A 19045-nucleotide genomic window follows, 5' to 3' on the forward strand; every position below is an offset into this window, starting at 1 on the left:
CAAGTTTTGTACTTTTCTGGCTGCTACATTCATTAAGTTTCCAAGAGCAGCTGACTCTTAGCAAGCAGTAATTCTTGTTAGCCTGCTGAGAAGCTGACAGAATAAACCTTGCTGTTTGTTTGTTTAATTCCCTTCAGTGAGCATTAGGAATTATTTCTGAAAGAACTCAGGCTTCCAGGTGTTCTCTTTTACATGCAAACATTTCCTAACAGAAGTAGTTCCCTTTTATTTCCTACATGCTGTGTTCAACAATCTTTGTGTAAGACTGCAAAGTTGAAGACAGTGCTGGTTGGCATTTACAAAGGTCTGGTTTTCCACAGACAAAAGCATTTAGAAAGTGGAAAGGCTACAGTGTTTTTGTTGTTTGCAGTGGTGGGTGGTTGGTGGGGTTGGTGTCTTTTTTACATTTCAGTGAATACAGGTACCATTTATTAAATTTAAAAATACTATGAATCCACTCCTCTTGCTGAAAATATTTCCTCATTTTATATATAAAATGAAAACAAATCTTCAGCTCTGAGAACAAATTAATAAATGCTCATATGCTCATGTTCTATAAATTCTTGCTAAGGAAATGTCATTATGGCAAAGATGTTAACTATGTAAACCTATATCCCTATATCCCTAAGGGATGCTTGCATCTTACTGAAGTTAGAAAGACTGCTGTTGAATTCTCAGACAGCACTGTTTCCACCCAAAATGACAGTTCAAGACAGGCAGAATTAAGGAGTTAAACTGGGATACATTTTCATCAGACTATTGGTTACAATAATCAGTGTACATGGGCCTGTGTGCACAGAATTCATAAAATACAATTTTTATTTGCAACACCATCCCATTGGATTGTCTCACAGAAAATTGAATTTAAAGCTTTTTAAAATAACAACATGAATCAGAGTTAGTTTTAACAATCAATTGTCCGCACATATCTATACATATAGTTTTGCCTGGAAGTACTTCAATGATGTATTCATAGGTATGCTGAAGGAAATCAAACTCAGGACCCTTACAAAGAAGGTCTTGCCAACTAATCTCTGAATTCTAATCCCAGAATTTCAAATTCTGCTCTGGGAGGAAGGTGACAGATGGCCTCAAGATAACTAATGCTGTATTTATTTAAGGATTTATCAAGCAGAAGACTTGGGAACACTTATGCTAGATAATGACTAGCCAGCACAGACCACAGAACATGTAAACATACGGTTTAACCTGAAGTAGGAGAATAGCTCACTTGGTTTTACTGGGACAGTACAAATGCTTAAAGTTAATAATTCCATGCATGCTTGAAAGAACACAGCCTTAGTCAAGGAAGTATTTTAAGCCAGGACTGCAGCACCTCTCCTTTGCAGACAGGCTGAGTTGGGGTTGTTCAGCCTGGAGAAGAGAAGACTCCAGGGAGACCTTATTATAGCATTTCCACTGTCTAAAGGGGGTCTACAAGAGAGCTGGAGAGGGACTTACTAGAAGAGTATGTAGTGACAGGATAAGGGGCAGTGGCTCTAAACTGAAAATGGGTAGATTTAGACCATATATCAGGAAGACATTCATCACTAAGAGGGTGGGGAGGCACTGGAATAGATTGCCCAGAAAAGTTGTGGATGCCCCATCCCTGGAAAAGGCTTGGATGGGCCTCTGAACAACCTCGTCTAGTGAAAGGTGTCCCTGTCCATGGCAAGGAGTTTGGAACCAGATGCTCTTTAAGGTCTCTTCCAACAAAAGCCATTCTATGATTCCATGAAATACCCTGAAAACTGCTGCAGTGGTACAGTAGTAAATACTGTAGGTTGCAGCCAACAGGGGTTTTCCTTACAAATTTTCACTTTGAAAGAGGAAAAAAATTAAGTTTTCTCCACAAACCATCTTGGCTGAGAGTACAGCCACTTAGAGCATTCTCTTTACTAAAATATTCCTCCCACTGTCTCTGAGAAGAGCTATATTGCAGCTTGGCCTCCAAGCATCTGTACAGAAGAATGGGAAGGCAGAGCTATAGATAACTCCTCATCTGCAGGCAGCCAGGCAGCTCCCTGTAGCTAAAATCAAGTAGCAATCCGGTCCCTGAAGCATCACATTTGCAAACCAAGTTGGTCAGTATTCTGCAAGATAATGATATGTCATATTCTTATTTACCTTTCCAAAGGATTCTCTCCTGGATAAAAAAATGCTAAGAAGGTGCAGGAAATAACTCTATGTGACTGAATGAAAAGAACTGCAAATGTGACTTTTCATAAATCAGCCCCAGAACGTTGCTTCTCTGTTTTGAATAATGATCATGAATGATACTGAGCCTTCCTCCAAGACAAGTTAGAGACATGAGAGAGGTTTTATAGGATCGATGCTTTGGTGCATATTGAAGGCTCTGATTTAGGAGTGAGAATAACTTGGCATAAAATTACTATTCACAACATTCTCTGTGGACACCTTGGACTTCCATGAATTGGGTTTGGAGCCAGCAGCTTATAACCAGGCATCATTGCTGTGTGCCTTTAAATACCCTCGGAGAACCAGGGCGTTCAGAAGCTGACTCAGAGCGGCTCCGACAGCTGTGTAGGCAGCAGCATGTGCAGAAAGTGGGGAAGGGAAATCTCCAGCCTTCTCAAACACAGTTACTTCAGATTGCCAGTCAGAGCTCTCACTTTCATTTCTTTTTCTCCGCATACCCCAGTCCTACAGGCCTGTATGTTCCAATGGTTCCATACATCCATGCCATTCAGCTGAATTCAACTGTACCTTATTTCAAACATTGTCTTATTTCCAACATTACCATTTCCATTTGGGAAACTGTAGCTGGTCTCCAGAGACGTTGCCCATTCTTTTCTGAAACAGAAGAGTTATATTAAATAGACAAAGCAAAACTCAAAGGCTAAAAATTCTTTTCATTTATTTGAGAGAATAAAACAGTTTTTCTTGGTTTGGCTGACTCAGATTTCACCAATTTTTTTTACAAATGATACTTGACAATACAAATATCTAAAAATATCTTCCAGTGCAGTTAACATGAAAATCCCATCATTGCAAGTATTATTTATGGATGTCTTTGTGTCACCAATTACAACTGCCAATAGGTTTTTACAGGCATTGAAGTCATCCCAAAGTTCAAGCAACCTTGAAGAAAATATTTTAAACCTCAGAAAAATATTTTTACAGTACTTAAAACTTACATAAGGCTTTCTTAACAAACTCTGAAATATTTAATTGATGAAACTTTAAGGTAGACTCTTTTACACTGGGGACTGGCAGCAGGGCTTGAGTTGCCAACAAACAGTACACAGGACACACTGGGCAGTGTCAGCTTCTAAAAATGGGTGCAAAGAAAATGACAGCTGTTGAGGGCAGGCAGGAACAGAACACACTGACACAGGGGCTGGGCACCAGGGAGCTCTCAACAGGAGCTGTGGGCCTTGAAGGGAAATGTGAATAAACCAGGTAAGGAATGCCAGGATTTTCTTTACTGCAGTGAATACAAGAGCTGGCAGTTTAAAGGAGAAGTTCCTAAAGGTTGCCATGTTGCCTGTAAAATTGCTTTTGTAATATATTAAAAAACATGAAATAAAAAGTCACACAGCTACAAGATAACAATATATTATACTGGTACCTATAATTTCTAGGTATGTTGTATCCAGAGTTGAATCTAAAGTAAACAGAAAAGAATTCTCTTAGAGTACTCAGTTGGTTAAAACTTGGTTGTAATAATGCCAAGGTCATGGGTTCAATCCCCTGTGTGGGCCATTGACTTAAGAGTTGGACTCGATGATCCTTGTGGGTCCCTTCCAACTCAGAATAGTCCGTGATTCTGTGAAAATATCTCTATTTCCAAACACTAAAGATTATTTCACCACAAGCAAAAAAGAACGGAGGTGCGCAATTTAGAGACTGTATAGTGAGAGAGGAAAGCAAAAAGAAAAGAATGACAGAAGGAAATGGAGAAAACAGGTTCCATTGAACAGAATTCCAGTGTCTCGGTCTTCTTTTATGTTCACATAAAGTTATAATCTACATTTGAATTTTGATATATGGTTTATAATTACAAAGAATAAAGTCCAACTCTGGAAGACACTTGACAAACCATAGAATCATAGAATCGATTGGGCTGGAAAAGACCTCCGAGATCATCAAGTCCAACCCTTGGGCCAACTCCAGTCCATTTACCAGATCATGGCACCCAGCGCCACGGCCAATCTCAGTTTAAAAACCTCCAGGGATGGTGAATCCACCCCCTCTCTGGGCAACCCATTCCAATGCCTGATTACTCTTTCTGGAAAGAATTTTTTTCTGATGTCCCACTTCAATTTCCCCTGGCAGAGCTTGAGCCCGTGCCCCCTTGTCCTATTGCTGAGTGCCTGGGAGAACACTCATGGTTAACTTGCACTATTTACATCCTACCACAGCTACTGAAACTTGAACGTCTTTTTAAAATACTGCAAATAATTATCTGCTGATTTGGTATCTGAAACTATGCAGGAAGAAGAAATGTACTCATGTGCACAGCACTTATCTGGACGTGAGTGACTACAGGCTGCAGCATCCCATACGCTCGGCACGGGGGGGGGGGGATCTGTTCCCGCAGGGAGACGGGGCAGGGTAAGCCAGGCTTTAATAAGGAGTCGGGAGCACTCAGGGGACGGCACGGAACGTGACCGCTGCGCTCCAAGGCGCGTTCGGCTCCCGATGGAACTCCTCTGTAAAGGAGTCCCTGTGGGACGCATCCCCGGGCCCGGGCTCCGCACAGAGCGCACGCCGTGCCCACACGCCGCGGAGCAGGGAATGCCGCGGAGCAGGGAATGCCAATTCCCTACCCGCGGGATTGGCTCGCGAGCGCCCCGCTCGCCATCCCGCCCCTTCCTTTTCCCTACACCGGGAGAGCCCCGCCCACACCGCCTTTCGGTTGGGACTTCAGGCTGTCAATCACATCGTGCCCGCCTGTCCCGCCTTTCGGTTGGAGCAACGGGCTGTCAATCACATTGTGCCCGCCTACCCCACCTTTCTGTTGGAGCAGCATCCTGTCAATCACACCGTCCCCACCGCCCGTCCCGCTCCCGCGTCCTCCCTAATGCCCGCGCGGGGGGGCGAGGGGTGTTCCGCGAGCCTCTCCTCTCATTGGCTCTCCCGGGCTGTCAATCACCTGGCGCCGCCAGTAGAGACCGCTCGTCTCGCCCTCGCCCCGCCCACACCCCGCCCCGCCCTCCCTGCGCTCAACTCTGCTCGCGCCGCCAAGTTGCGCGGGCGCTGCCCGGCGGCTCCGCTGCGGCGCTCCCGGGACGGGACGGGATGACGGCGGAGGCGCGCGGAGCGCCCGGCGGCTATTGAAGGGGGACAGGAGGCGTGTGGGAGCGAACGGCTGGACTCCAGCGGCGAGTCCGGCCGATGACAGCGGGCTCGGCTGAAGGGGACGAGAAGCGAGCGAGGCGGGAGCGGGGCAACGGCGCCGCCGAGCCTGTCCCGCGGCGAGTCGCGCCGCGCCTGCCCTGAGGAGAGTGGGACCCCGGCAGGGAAAGTTCAGCGCCCGCCCGCCCCGCCGGGCAAAGTTGTCTGTGGATTTGTTTGTTTGTTTTCCCTTTCCTCCTCCTCCCCCCCTTCCGCTCCCCCGCCGGCTCCGCGCGGGGAGGAAGCGGCGCGGGAAGCAGGAACTGAGGAGCCACCCGGGACCCCCCAGCGCCGCTCCCGCCGCCGCCGCCGAGTGCCGGGGCAGCCAGCACTCCGCGTTGGGTGGTGATTTATTTTTTTCTTAAAGCCCCTTTCTTTTTTGGCCGCCCGCTTCTCCTCCGGTGCGCTATATGCTCGTGGCGAGCCGCCCCGCCGCCCAGCTATGTCGGCGGCCATCTCTGCCGCGGAGAAGGTGGATGGCTTCACTCGCAAATCCGTGCGCAAGGCGCAGAGGCAGAAGCGCTCGCAGGGCTCCTCGCAGTTCCGCAGCCAGGGCAGCCCCGTGGAGCTCTCGCCGCTGCCCCAGCTCAAAGGTACGAGCCCGCCCTGCCTCCCTGCCCTCCGGCTGCAGGTGCCGCTGCCGGCATCGCCTGCCCTGGCTTGGCCCCTTCCCCGCACCCTTTGCCCTTTAGCGGTGTCCTGCCCTGCCCCCGGTGCTTCCCAGGTAGGGATCCTACCTGGAATTCCCGCGGTAGGAATTCTGCTGCTCTGCTCACATGAACCAGCGTCGCACGGGTCGGGTCTCGCCCGCTGTCCCGGGCACTGGGGCCACTAACTCGCCACCCCCTTTTTGTGGCTAGTTCTTGTACTATTTGAAGTCTTAACGAAGGAAGGGGAGACAGACGGTAAGTTGAGTTCAGGGAGCGCAGGGAACTGAGCGCTAAAACCTGGGAGCTATTGGTCTCTCCTTCCAGCGGGGATTTTGCAGAGAGGAGCTCCGTGTCCGTGCCAGTGTCCTGAGATGCCGGTGAGAGTTTGCGTTTGGCTGAGTGGCTCTTTCGCGCTGCTTTTGGACACTGTTAGAAATGACATTTTGCTGGTCTTCAGGAGTTGCCTCGGAGATGTTTTCCTGCACGGTGCTGTGTGGAAACGCGCACGAGTGAATGAAAACTCTGCATGCTGGCACTGCTGAACCTTAAATAGACAGTGAGGGTTTTATTCTGTGTACTGCAGCTAAAATCCGAGAAGGCTCAGTTCATTAGGTTACAGAAGTGAAACAAAGTTCATCGCAACCTTCTGCACCTTCGAACATCGGAATAGATTTCTCTGTGTTTTAAAAATTAGAAAAAGTACTTGCTAGGCTGAGAATACAAACTTATTAAAGCATTTGTCAGGGACATGAAAAATAAGGGAGAGTGATTACCTTAACGTGACACCCAGCATGTTTATTTTGCTCCCATTAGTTTTAAAGTCTTAAGGCTTTTGAAACTGCATCATATGATGGTGGAAAAGAAGTAAATCTCTGATTTACAGCAAATATCCAAAATCTGAATTAGATACAGCAAACTTAAAAATACTCCTAGGTATTAAGTAGTTTTTCAGTTTGATTTTTATGGCTTTTACTGTTGTGTCTGTAGTATTTCAAGTCAGTCCCTTTTTCCTGCTCTTTGAGAGGCAGATTTAAGTGAATGATAAATGTGGCTTTTAGCAGAAATGTTATTAAACACTGATAAGCTTGGGCAGGGGAGTAACAGGGAGAGGGCTGGTTGGTTGTGTTTTGAGCATGTTTGTTGCAGCAGATTTGAGTGTTAGTTTTAACAACAGCAGGGTGGTTCTTGCTGCTTGTTTGGGCTTTCGTTTCTCTATGAAGTTGTGTCCTGTCTTGGTGCACTAGTTTGATTTCAGGCATTTATAACCAAGATAATTTGTTTGAAATCAAGATGCCATTTCTGCTGTTCACATGCTGTTTAGATAGTGTATTTTCCTCAGAGATAATTTTTAGAAAACTCCACTTGAGACCTTGTAAAGGCACTCGGTAAATATTACACATAGGTGGCAGACTTCAGAGAGTTTGAGTCCTGATCCAGCAAACAGTTAAACGTACATGCTTTATTCAGGGAGCAATTCCAGCTTAAATCAGCAAAATGTCCAAGTTTACATTCTTTGCTGAGCTGGGACTTTAATATTAAGTTTTTACCTCTGTGTTATTAAGTCTTGTAGTTTTGCGAGTGTGGTTTTACAGCTTTTTACTTACAACGCAGAGAAATTTTGCATGGCATCAGCAGCTCAGATGTTTGGAAATTTGAGGCCATAAACCAGCAGAGGAATTTCTTCAGTTATGCAGGGTTTTATAGCAGTTTGAATTGCCTTATTGCCTTAAGTTCTTAAAGGAAAATCCCATCTATCTTTATGATGGTGATTCAAATGTAAAGACTTACCCTCTAGACCTGCTTCAGAAGGAAAATTGTGAGCAAAATATGCTTTTATGAGCTGTAGTGTCCCAACGAGACAGTTTGCAGAAAGTCCTCCACTTTGCAGCACTCCTCTGCATGTTTTTCTCCCTTGGGTTTTGGATGTTAGGTTTGTCTTGGGATGATTCCTTTCCATCTGCTTGATGATCCCTCTCTCCCTTTCTCTCTTAAACCTCCCTTGACCCTGAAACCAAAAAGCTGCTAGGAAGAGTTTGGTCTTTGGAAATATGTCGTTTCAGATAACTTTTTGTTCTAATTGCATATATTTTGGGAAGCTGAAGCTTTACTTTATTCTTTAAAGATAATATGGAAATCAGTAATAGTTGTGATGCTGCAGGTGTGGAATCATCTACAGAATTGTCAGCTGGAGTTCCCAGGGAGGGGCTGAAAAAGGAGAGTACAGTTGTTACACTGATGCCTGTAAGTGCTCAGCAGACACTTAAGTAATTACAATAAGACTTTCTGCTTTACAGATCTCTTCAAATAAATGGAGAAATCTGCGGTGTTTCAAACCTCCATTGGGAGAAAAGTAATGGTTTTAGATGAAAAAGCAGTTTGGTATTTCATCTTGTTATAGTTACTGTCTTGTTTCATCACTTTTACGAAAAAATAGTCTAAAATAAGTGTAAACAATATTCTAAAATTCCCCAATAGATTTGTCAGACTGGTGTAAAACATGTGCATCTAATTTTACTGGAGGGAGAGATGTTCCAGAAGGAAAGTAATTGCTACCCATCCACTTGAGAAAGTACCTTCTTGGGTAGAGAGTGTCGTGGGATTTTTCCTTTTCTCCAGGGACTGTTTTGTTTGCTGCTGAAATGCTCAGATCAGGTTGTGTAACACTCTGAGTTGTGTTGTTTCAAAGCCTTTAGACAGGTAATCTTAAAAGTACATCTTTCTGGAGGTGATTGTACTGCTGCTGTGTGTTACCAAAATTCTGTAATTTGGCTGAATATTCCTTCTAGCAGCAGTACAATAATCTGTTACTAGTGAGTAACAGTCACAGATTGTACCCAAATAAGACCTACTCTTCCCTTTGGAGGTGTTTTTGGGGGAGTGAGACTGAGAGGAGGGGCAGTGACATTGTGTGTTGCCATCAATATTCATCTTATTTTTGTGCGTGATGATATCTTTCCTTTTTAGATAAAAACTCAGCAAAACCCGACTGATGGCAGGGTACCCAAAATAAATTAGTGATGTGTTCTTCAGTTAATTTAACGGGTTTCCTTAAGTGTTTGTAGTTCAGGGAGTGTCCATTTTACTATATTGTTTAAAAACTGCATAAGAAATACGGGAGACACAGTGACTGTATTTAAAAGAGAAAAAGGTTGTTAAATCTGCTAGAAGTTATTTTTTTCGTGATCTCCCTTTTAAGTTACCTTAAAGTTTACATAATACAAATCTTTTGAAGAATCTGCAGCCAAAGTAAGGGACTGGTTAACAGCAGCATTTTATCACTTCATGGACAATTCTGAGAGTGCAGAGTTTAAACGAGTCTGGCAAAGGAGGTGTTATTTTAAATGTCTAAAGAAGTGGTCGTTTTGTCTCAGTAAGAAGTTGTATACGTGCTTGTCTCTGTGATTTTTGGTTGAAGAACCATGAAAAAATACAGGTGGGAAGTGGTGTATTTAGAATAGTTAATATGGTCTGGGTTGTAAAGCAAATAGGATTTGTTTTTGTTTTTGTTGTTTTGTTTTTTCTGTGTACCAGACATGTCAACTGCAACTGGAAAGAATAAACATTTCCTGATGCCTTCCTGTGATTTGTCTCCGTAGTCTCAGTGCATTATCCATTTGGGAAGATGGAGTATCATCACCACAGGCATTTTTCCTGTGTCATGCTCAGAGAATAAATACATGGGAACAAATTCTTGGTGTTCACCTCCAAGTAAAGCCGTGTCCCTACAGAGAAAACTGGCTCGTACTGCAGGAGAACTGGAAAGTGGTCCAGAAATCTTTAAGCCTTAGGCCAGCAATAGTTCCAATGATCTCTGTGGGGCTCAGTTATGGAGATGAACTATCCTGGAATGAGGCATCTTTAAGAAGACCTTCCAGTGTGTAGTTTCAGCATTTAAATACGAGGTGTAAAAGAGGTGTTAACTCTCAAATTTTCTTTACTTAAACCCTTGAGAGAGAGAGCTTGGGTTTTGAGTGAAAACCAGTTGATGAGTTCAAACTAAACTTTTGTGGAAATGTTATAGGAAAGCCTAATAAGTTTCTGGGTAAATTTTTCATGTTATTAAACCTGTCAGGGTCAGTTCAAACCTTAAAATTTGAATGTTTTGAGTCACATAACATGTACTTCAGTGACAAAAATAAGTGGAGTTAAAAACATCTGAGAGGAATTTTCTTCTGTTAAGTTGCCTTTGCTCCCCAAAGGAAAATGTGCTTTAAAATTTTAGAAAGGTTTACTTTTACTACAGGATTAGGGTTATTTGGAAGTGAAATGAGTTTCCCGTCTCAGATTTGCGCTTCTTTTTGTATCCCTCATGATTCATTGTTATTTCCTCTTCTGCAGTCCCCCATCCTCTACCTTTGGATTTATCATCCCTTGCAACTGCTGCAATCACCTTGGGTGAATTTCAGCTTGAGCTCGAATCGTGATTTCAGGTGAAGAATGAGGATGTTCTGTGAGGAATTTAGGTTTGACTCATGTATAATCTCAGCAGGTTGTACTATAAAGTACTCGAAACTCCCACTTTAGTGGAGTTACAATCTTGAGAAATAAAGAACCTGTAATAGATGAAAAAGTTTTAGTAGTTCCATGAAGAATGAGCTGCTTAATTTTTGTCTATATTAAGGAACTGTTCCTAGTTTATGGAGTGGAACATTTTAGTCTTTAATTCTTAACAAATTGACCTTTTTTATCCCTAGACTTGAATTTTTGGTCTTAGAAGATACTTCCATCAGGAGCAACTCCTAAATATAGAGCCTATTGACTGTCTTCACATGAACTTTTCTATTTAAATCTTTCACATCTACTGAGTGCCAGCTTAGTATCAAATTTCTTTTTCCATATTCATTGCTCTCTAGTGTAGTCAGATAGTAGTTTTGCAGGTGCTGAATTTAATGTTAGTTACTGTAGGAAATATAAATGGAATTAGTTATTGGTCCAGACTATCTGACGAAAAGATGATTGCTTCAATCTAGAGATTTATTTTTTTTAGCATCTGTGTATCTTAAAATTACTCAGTGCTTTTGTAAAGGTGTCATATCAACAGTTCTGAACAGATTAATATTCTGGTTAAGCACGGAGGGGATATGTGTTGTGTTCTGATGAAAAAAGGCACTTCCATTGAGAAGGCCACAATATTTACCTTCTGTTCTGTTGTCATCCTGACTCCTGCTTTACGCTAACAGGCTAAAATCATTGTTTCATAGTAGCCTGTGGATTTTGGAGGTTGGAAACGCAGATGAATTAGATTAATAGGTAGTAAGTAACATCTGTTTTATAAGACTCCCTTGGCAAAATGCTCTGCTAGAAACTGGACAGCGACAACTTCTTTTTAATGTCTGAGTCACTGATTTTATCAGGGAATCACTGAACTGGTTTCTGTCAAGTTTTGCTGAGTTTGTGGCATCTAGAAGATGCCTATTTCATAGTATATTTCTGACTTAAAAGCAGAACTCATGCTAGTTGAGGTTGCCTAGTTTTCTTTCACAAGACCTTGTTCTCAGCTGCTTCCAACATTGCTGTACTGTTTGTACTGAAGTTTTCCATGCCAAGTATGGACAGTTTTATTTGGAACTATTCCTTGGGCTAATTTTCGTAGTTTCAGCAAAAACAGTTCAAACTGCTTCTAAGACTAGAGGAAAAATAATTTGCATATTGTCAGTGTTAAAAAAGAAAAAATCCAGTTTGGACCAAATTCTTGTTTGATCCAGTCCCAGCTGTTGTAGCTCAGCAGCAAGACTGATGAGTCAGTATTTACTGTTAGTGTAGGTCCCTCAGGAGCTGCCGTGCTCTGTGAGGCTGCTGTGCATGAAATCATAGAACAGAATCATAGAATTGATTGGGTTGGAAAAGACCTCCGAGATCATCAAGTCCAACCCTTGGGCCAACTCCAGTCCCTTTACCAGATCATGGCACTCAGTGCCACGTCCAATCTCAGTTTAAAAATCTCCAGGGATGGTGAATCCACCACCTCTCTGGGAAGCCCATTCCAATGCCTGATTACTCTCACTGCAAAGAATTTTTTTCTGATCTCCAACTTAAATTTCCCCTGGCAAAGCTTGAGCCCATCGTGCCCCCTTGTCCAATTGCTGAGTGTCTGGGAGAAGAGACCAACCCCCACCTGGCTAGGACTTCCCTTCAGGTAGTTCTAGACAGTGCTGAGGTCACCTCTGAGCCTCCTCTTCTCCAGGCTAAACAAGCCCAGCTCCCTCAGCCTCTCCCCATAGGACTTGTGCTCCAGTCCCTTCACCAGCCTCGTTGCTCTTCTCTGGACTCATGGTTTTCTTTGGGTTCCTTGTCTGTAGCACTGCTGGGCACAGCAACTCAGCATGTGGGAAACCTGCAGTTTTCTGCAAGCAGGAGCCCAGAAGTGCATTATAGGTGAGGGGATAGTTTGGAACTGGGGGGGATCCTGCTGGAGACCCTTGAGCAGGAAGCAAGGACAAAGCCAGCTCCTCTCCTGCCACTGCAGTGAGCTCAGCGTCTGGAGTCTCAACACTCCTGTTGGCTGTGAAACTTTCTGGAAATGTTTCTTATCAAATTCCCCTCTAATTTCTTCATAGCTTTTCAGTGCAACCTTGGATTTTGAACTTCTTGTGATAGTCCTGAAACTTCATGAGTTCAGGCTTTCTGTTCTGTGCATCAGGAATTGATTGTAGATGAGTTGATCCATCAAATGAGTCTTTTCTTGGGAATTTAAGATTGAGGAGAGTGTAACTGCAGCAGCTGTGTTTAGAGCATGAACTTTATTTTCAGCCATTGTGTTTAGTAGCACTGCTTCTGGCTATTACACCTTTGGGGATGAGAGTGGAAAGTGAAGCTGGGAAAGGCTGGTGAGATGTAGGTGCACAGTACTGGGTCTCAGTGTTTTAAGGGGAAGGAGGCTATGGGATGAAACAGCCCGAGTAGAATTTAGCAGACCTGTAGCCTGCTAAAAAATAGTAGCTTGTATTACTGCAGTGGGTATGGTGAGAAAAGGGTATAGATTAAAAAAAATAAAAATAAAAGTTGTGCAGTTATGTTGCCTGGAGAGTGTTGGGAAAAGATTTCTGTCTCATTCTTCTCTTTGCCATTGATTCTTCTGACCTTACCAAGCAAAGCTTTGGTGACATTGGTGGGTTGTGTCAGCTTTGTTGAGAGGGTAGGGTTCAGAAGAGAAATACAAATTCTGCTGTGGAGTTGGGAGGTCAAGTACCAACATAAATTGTATTTGTGCATGTATGTTCAAGAGCAGCGCTGGAAAAGGAAGATGTTCTGTTTCTAATAAATGATTTTTAAAACACTGAGAATTTAAAGACATTAAAGTTACTCCCTATTATAGCACGAAAACTTTCCATGTGTTATACAAGTTTCAAATTACTGATTAAAAGTTTATATTTGAGACCATCACACTCTTGAAAGCCTGATGAGCTGTGGGAAGCAGGCATGAAAGGAAAGCAGCATGGCAGGTTTTCTCAGAACTGAAAGATCAGATGGGGTGAGCAGGTTTAGAGAAGGACAGCATAGCATGAGCCAAGGAAGGCTGATCTGCAGAAGAGCAGGAATAAAATATTACAGCAATATGTCTGAGTATGAAGGGGTAAACTGCTTTATTTCTGCTATAGATGTATTTGAGAATTAGCAGAGTGCATCACTGCATAAACAGATTAACTTTTAGAAGTTATTTAGTTGGTTACTCTATTTTCTGTGGATGGTTGGTCCTTTTTTATTTTATTAATTTCTTCCCAAGTAAAATTTTGTGTGAATGTGTAGGGGAATAAAATGGATTTTTAAAAAGAGTTCTAATTTAGTGTAATTTTGTAAAACTTTTCAAATGTGTATCGTGTTTTTCATTAAAAATTCTGTGCTTCCTTAAAATATGGCCCAGGTGTAAGAGTGAAACCTTGTTAAGCAACATAAATTTTGGTTCCACTAAAGATGAGAACTGTGAAGGAAACGTGTGCATTTCAGCATCATTGGATTCTGTAGGAGGGCAGTCATTTTATTTTGAGAATTAAAATCAAGATGCAAAAGTCAGAACCCTCTTGAAAGGCATGGGATGGGTCCCACAGTAAAGTCAGGAACAACAAGGTTTGGTTATTCATCTCTGTGTATTTTCCCTTAAGAGTAGGAAGTAGGATCAAAATAAACCCAGTCATCAAGAAGGTGTAAACTGAGTTCAAAAATAGCCAAAAGGTTTTGCCAAAAGGGAATATGCTTAAGTGTAGGACCCCTCGTTACTAAACACTTGATGTTTACAGTTTTTGATAGAACATATCTGCTAGAGCATGGTTAAAACTGGTGAAAAAGGAGCTCAACCTTACCATTCTTAGTGTTTAAGTGAAGTAGGCAAAGAGATCCTGCAAGTGCTTGGATATTTGTTTGTTCAGGTTAATCCATTCTCAGGTTGGTGGGAGTTTGGTCACTGAATGCAGCAAAACCAGGATTACACCTGTGTTTCCTGTCTAATTTAATCATAGTTCTTCATATTGTAATATTATTATAAAATATCTCATTATATTTGTCTGAGGAGGCTGAAGAGTAAGCAACACTTGTTCAGCCAATTCGTAAACTATGTGTTTATCCAATGAATTAATTCAATACTCGTAACTTCCACGTGGATTTACATAAGGATTCAAGGGAAGAAGCAGGTTTTCCTTGCCCTAAGAAAAGCAAGATTGAGTGTTTCTTCTTGCACATGTTTCTTATTACATTACTCCCCTATACATCTTCACATTTAAAATAGCAAAATGAGCACATTTAAAGGCAAAATGAGTTTCTGTACTTCTGCAAAATAATATTAACACTTACCCCTTGGTTTCAAGTAAAAGCTGTTTTTATATTGCACTGAGCACTAATATTACTATGTGAAAATTACATGAGTGTTCTTTCAGTTTCTGGGAAAATATAAACAGGCTTGTTTTGTAATGTTGACTTGCATGCTCTAATGTGATGTCAAACTGGAGCAACTTAATCTTACTCAAAATTAATTTTATACTTTGATAAGGTGAGGAAATGTTAGGGGAATATTGCAAGTTAATAGATTTTTAATCTGTTAATAATATCCCACACCGGATCCACTTATGTCCTACTTAATTATTAACACTTAGAAATTATAAACTACTGTAATTTTAGTCACATGTGGGTTTTGCAGTTGACTTAATATAGAGGGAACTTCCTAAAATTGTAAATAGTTTTCAAACTTAAATAGTGCAAATAGATTTGGTTTCATCAAGTAGAGTGCTCAGGTTCCTATGAATCAAAAATTGTTTTAAATGCAGCCCTGTATGATAGGTATTAAATCATAGAATCATTGGGGTTGGAAAAGACCTTCGAGATCATCAAGTCCAATCCTGGGTCCAACTCCAGTCCATTTACCAGATCATGGCACTCAGTGCCACGTCCAATCTCAGTTTAAAAACCTCCAGGGATGGTGAATCCACCACCTCCCTGGGCAGCCCATTCCAATGCCCGATTACTCTCTCTGCAAAGAATTTTTTTCTGACCTCCAAGTTAAATTTCCCCTGGCAGAGCTTGAGCCCGTGCCCCCTTGTCCTATTGCTGAGTGTCTGGGAGAAGAGACCAACCCCCACCTGGCTAGAACTTCCTTTCAGGGAGCTTGTGTGGCACACACAGCTTTGTCACCTGCTTTTGCTCTCTCTTCATCCCCTGGTAACACACGTGCATGGCACTACAGCTGATATGGAGTAAAACATGGAGCGGAGCTGCTGCCGTTATTTGTGTAGTTCTTAGCAGGGTGGATGTGAAATTCTTCCTTGAGTCCTTGTCATAACCTGGAGGGTTTTATTACATCTTCAAAATTACATGAAACAATCCAAAATATTGTTGAACTCTTACAGTTTAAATAGTATTCTTTAAGGGCAGGTGCTTCCATTTGGGGAAAAGAGAAGAGCAACAAGGCTGGTGAAGGGACTGGAGCACAAGTCCTGTGGGGAGAGGCTGAGGGAGCTGGGCTTGTTTAGCCTGGAGAAGAGGAGGCTCAGAGGTGACCTCAGCACTGTCTAGAACTACCTGAAGGGAAGTCCTAGCCAGGTGGGGGTTGGTCTCTTCTCCCAGGCACTCAGCAATAGGACAAGGGGGCACGATGGGCTCAAGCTTTGCCAGGGGAAATTTAAGTTGGAGATCAGAAAAAAATTCTTTCCAGAGAGAGTAATCAGGCATTGGAATGGGCTGCCCAGAGAGGTGGTGAATTCACCATCCCTGGAGGTTTTTAAACTGAGATTGGACGTGGCACTGAGTGCCATGATCTGGTAAAGGGACTGGAGTTGGCCCAAGGGTTGGACTTGATGATCTTGGAGGTCTTTTCCAACCCAGTCGATTCTATGATTCTATTTTAAGTATAATTAACAGTTTATGTGTTAGGAACATACAGCAGCATACAGATTGTCTTTGTGATCTTACTGATTCTACAGTCTCAGAAACTTGGTCTGTAGTCTCTCTGTCTCTTGGGTCTTGCTGGTGGTGAATTTTCCTGCCACGGGAGTGAGCAACCAGGAGGAACAAGTTGCTGTGTGCCAACCTCTCCCAGTGCTTTCACTTTGTGGCTAATAATGTAACCTGAGTTAGACTTTAAAGAGGGGACCTGTTTACACACAAGGGCTTTGAGCTTTATTTGCCTTCTTGTGAGGAGGATTTACTGAAAGTATCTCTGTTTTACCATAACAAAAACCTTTGTTGCATTTCAATATAACAAAAGGTATTTAGGTGTTGTATTTTCTGTCTTGGGAAAACAGTTTTAATTTTTTGTATGGCTTCTGTAATTGTAAGTTAAAGGTTGCCATCTACCCCAGATTCACATCTTCTGAGAAACAATTTCCCATTTGAGAAATCAAGTACTCTCCCCTTTGTCCAGTTTAATGACCTGACTGTGCATATTAATTCTGTACTAGGATTTATCACCCTTAAATTTATCAGTATCTTCCTTAAAGAGTTAGAGTTCCTAATTAAATTAATTTTAGGATCGCTGTTACTTAATAATCTGAGCTATTCCACCTTTGTCAAGCCACTGAAATGATTATTTTGGCTAATGTCTTGTATGCAGGAGTCTGAGCTCAGACTCCTGGATATGTTCAAACAGACCTGCAGTGTCATCTGATCAGTCACTGAAACTGCGTGATGGGCTTTAAATGAAGACAGCAAATACAGTAGCAGTGCATGCCAAGACAGAAATGAATGCATTGGGGAACAGACTGTTTGGAGAAAGCTTGTTTCATACACAAGAGGAGTAGGGGGGTAATTGTTTTGGTAGTAAAGTAATTGTTTTTTAAAAACATACATTTCAGCTGTGTAAGAAATGAAACTTCTTTGCCTCTTCTAATAAATACAGCATCATTCTGAACAAAATTTTGTATGGTTAACCATATGCAAATTGCTTAAGTTCTCAGTACTTTCAAAAGCAGCATTGATTCAACTCTCAGGTCATTGGACAATATTTTTTTGCTTTTGTTTTTCTTTTCTTTATAGTTGTTGCACGAGCTGCTGTTCTGCACTGGTGGTGTGCTCTTGAGGAAACCTTTGTATTGTTCAACTTGTACACTTTGTTAAGGGTGACTTTGGTGTTTTTGTTCCTATTTCAGTGGTTGTTATGCTTGGTGAGTCTTGTTTGTTTAAAGAATCAGTAGTACTTTAATTCTCCTTTTTCAGTAAGCGTGGTAGAAATGAGGTGAATTATCAGGCCTGGTTTCCAGAGTCTTGCTATCTAACGTTTTAAGCACCAAGAGGATAATTTCTATTACTTTTTGCATCTGACTGCATGTTGTCTTCTGTAATTAGACAGTAGGCAATAGAGCTATTAATATGAAAGCATTTCAGCAGGGTACTTTCTTACTGTTTGAAGTGTCTTGGCTGACTCAAAACTTAATTAAAATCAAGGGATTTAACATGAAGTCTTAACTATATGTGATTATTTCTACAGTCTTCCAAGCTTTCTTGTAATCTAAATAAGACACTTGCAGTTTGTTTTCATTGCAAGAAGTCATGTCACAGAATTTGTGACAGATGTTGTTAGATCAGCATGGGCTTTTCAGATTTTCTGGACTGATTTGTTGAGGTCAACTCCTGGCCATGTGGAGTGGCAGATGAGACTCTGAACAAACTGTATCTGTTACTGGACAGGAGATGACTTTCCAGGAGTACTTTTAGTAAATGACTTCAAAATTATCTAGCCCAGACTCGTAACTAATTCTATAAACCACAGTGTGGTGTGTGAATAAAATTCACAGTTGATTGTCATTCTTATCTAGTTTTACTTCTAATATGTGATTTCTTTCTCTTTTTTCCCCTGTTGTGTATCACAAAATTAATCTTAAATCCAGAGTACCCTAATAAGAAAAATCTCTGCTTACTTTTTTATTATTTAAAAAAAAATGGAGATTTACTTGGATGGTGATATGATTTTTAGCTGGGTGTTTTTGCCAGTTAGAATTTGACTTCGCATAACTTGGTTGGAGAAGGGTGTACATTAAATTGGATGAAACATGTGCTGTGGGGACAGTTGAGCAAGTACCCCTGTGTTTATGAAGTATGTTATGAAGTATTGTTCATGTGGATCCTTCAGTGCAAGTCGTGCCTGATGACCATCTGCAGAATAGTTTAGCTAGAAATGGAAGTATAGAAGTATCTTGTTATCTTGATTGCACCTTTGCAGTCTTTCTGATTTCTAAAATGAAGATGTTAAGTATTAGTATGAGCATGTGGGTCCCAGACAGGACTGACCAAAATGCCTTCTATACCTTTAATTCTGTGCCAAGTATTTTTTTTCATTCTCCTATAGCTAATATAAATTTCCTTTCAATAATGATTGAAAATACCATTTTACTTCATTGTCTTCCAAACTTTCTTCTCTAATGAATAAACCTACTACTGTATAAGGTGCTGGTTAACTTTTAAGATATATAATGTTGTTCTATCTGACTCCCTTAATCTGTCCTGGAAAGTCAGATGACTGTTTATTGACAACGTGCGGAGGAACTTCCTCAACCCCTTCCACAGTCCCAGCAACAGCTGTAGATTTTTGGGGTAACAGATAACTTAAAAATGTT

At 41.8% G+C, this 19045-nt stretch overlaps 1 protein-coding gene across 1 annotated transcript in view; it reads left to right on the forward strand.

Annotated features, from left to right (window-relative positions):
* The first annotated feature begins 5180 nt into the window (after positions 1-5180).
* Positions 5181-19045, forward strand: part of PPP2R5A (protein phosphatase 2 regulatory subunit B'alpha) — a 46837-nt gene continuing 32972 nt past the window's right edge. The window contains exon 1 of the mRNA XM_071578169.1: positions 5181-5954. Coding sequence (XP_071434270.1) covers positions 5804-5954 — 151 coding nt within the window. The 5' untranslated portion in view covers positions 5181-5803. The remainder of the gene's footprint in view (positions 5955-19045) is intronic.

The sequence above is a fragment of the Pithys albifrons genome, chromosome 2, assembly GCF_047495875.1.
Source record: "Pithys albifrons albifrons isolate INPA30051 chromosome 2, PitAlb_v1, whole genome shotgun sequence".
NCBI lineage: Eukaryota > Metazoa > Chordata > Aves > Passeriformes > Thamnophilidae > Pithys > Pithys albifrons.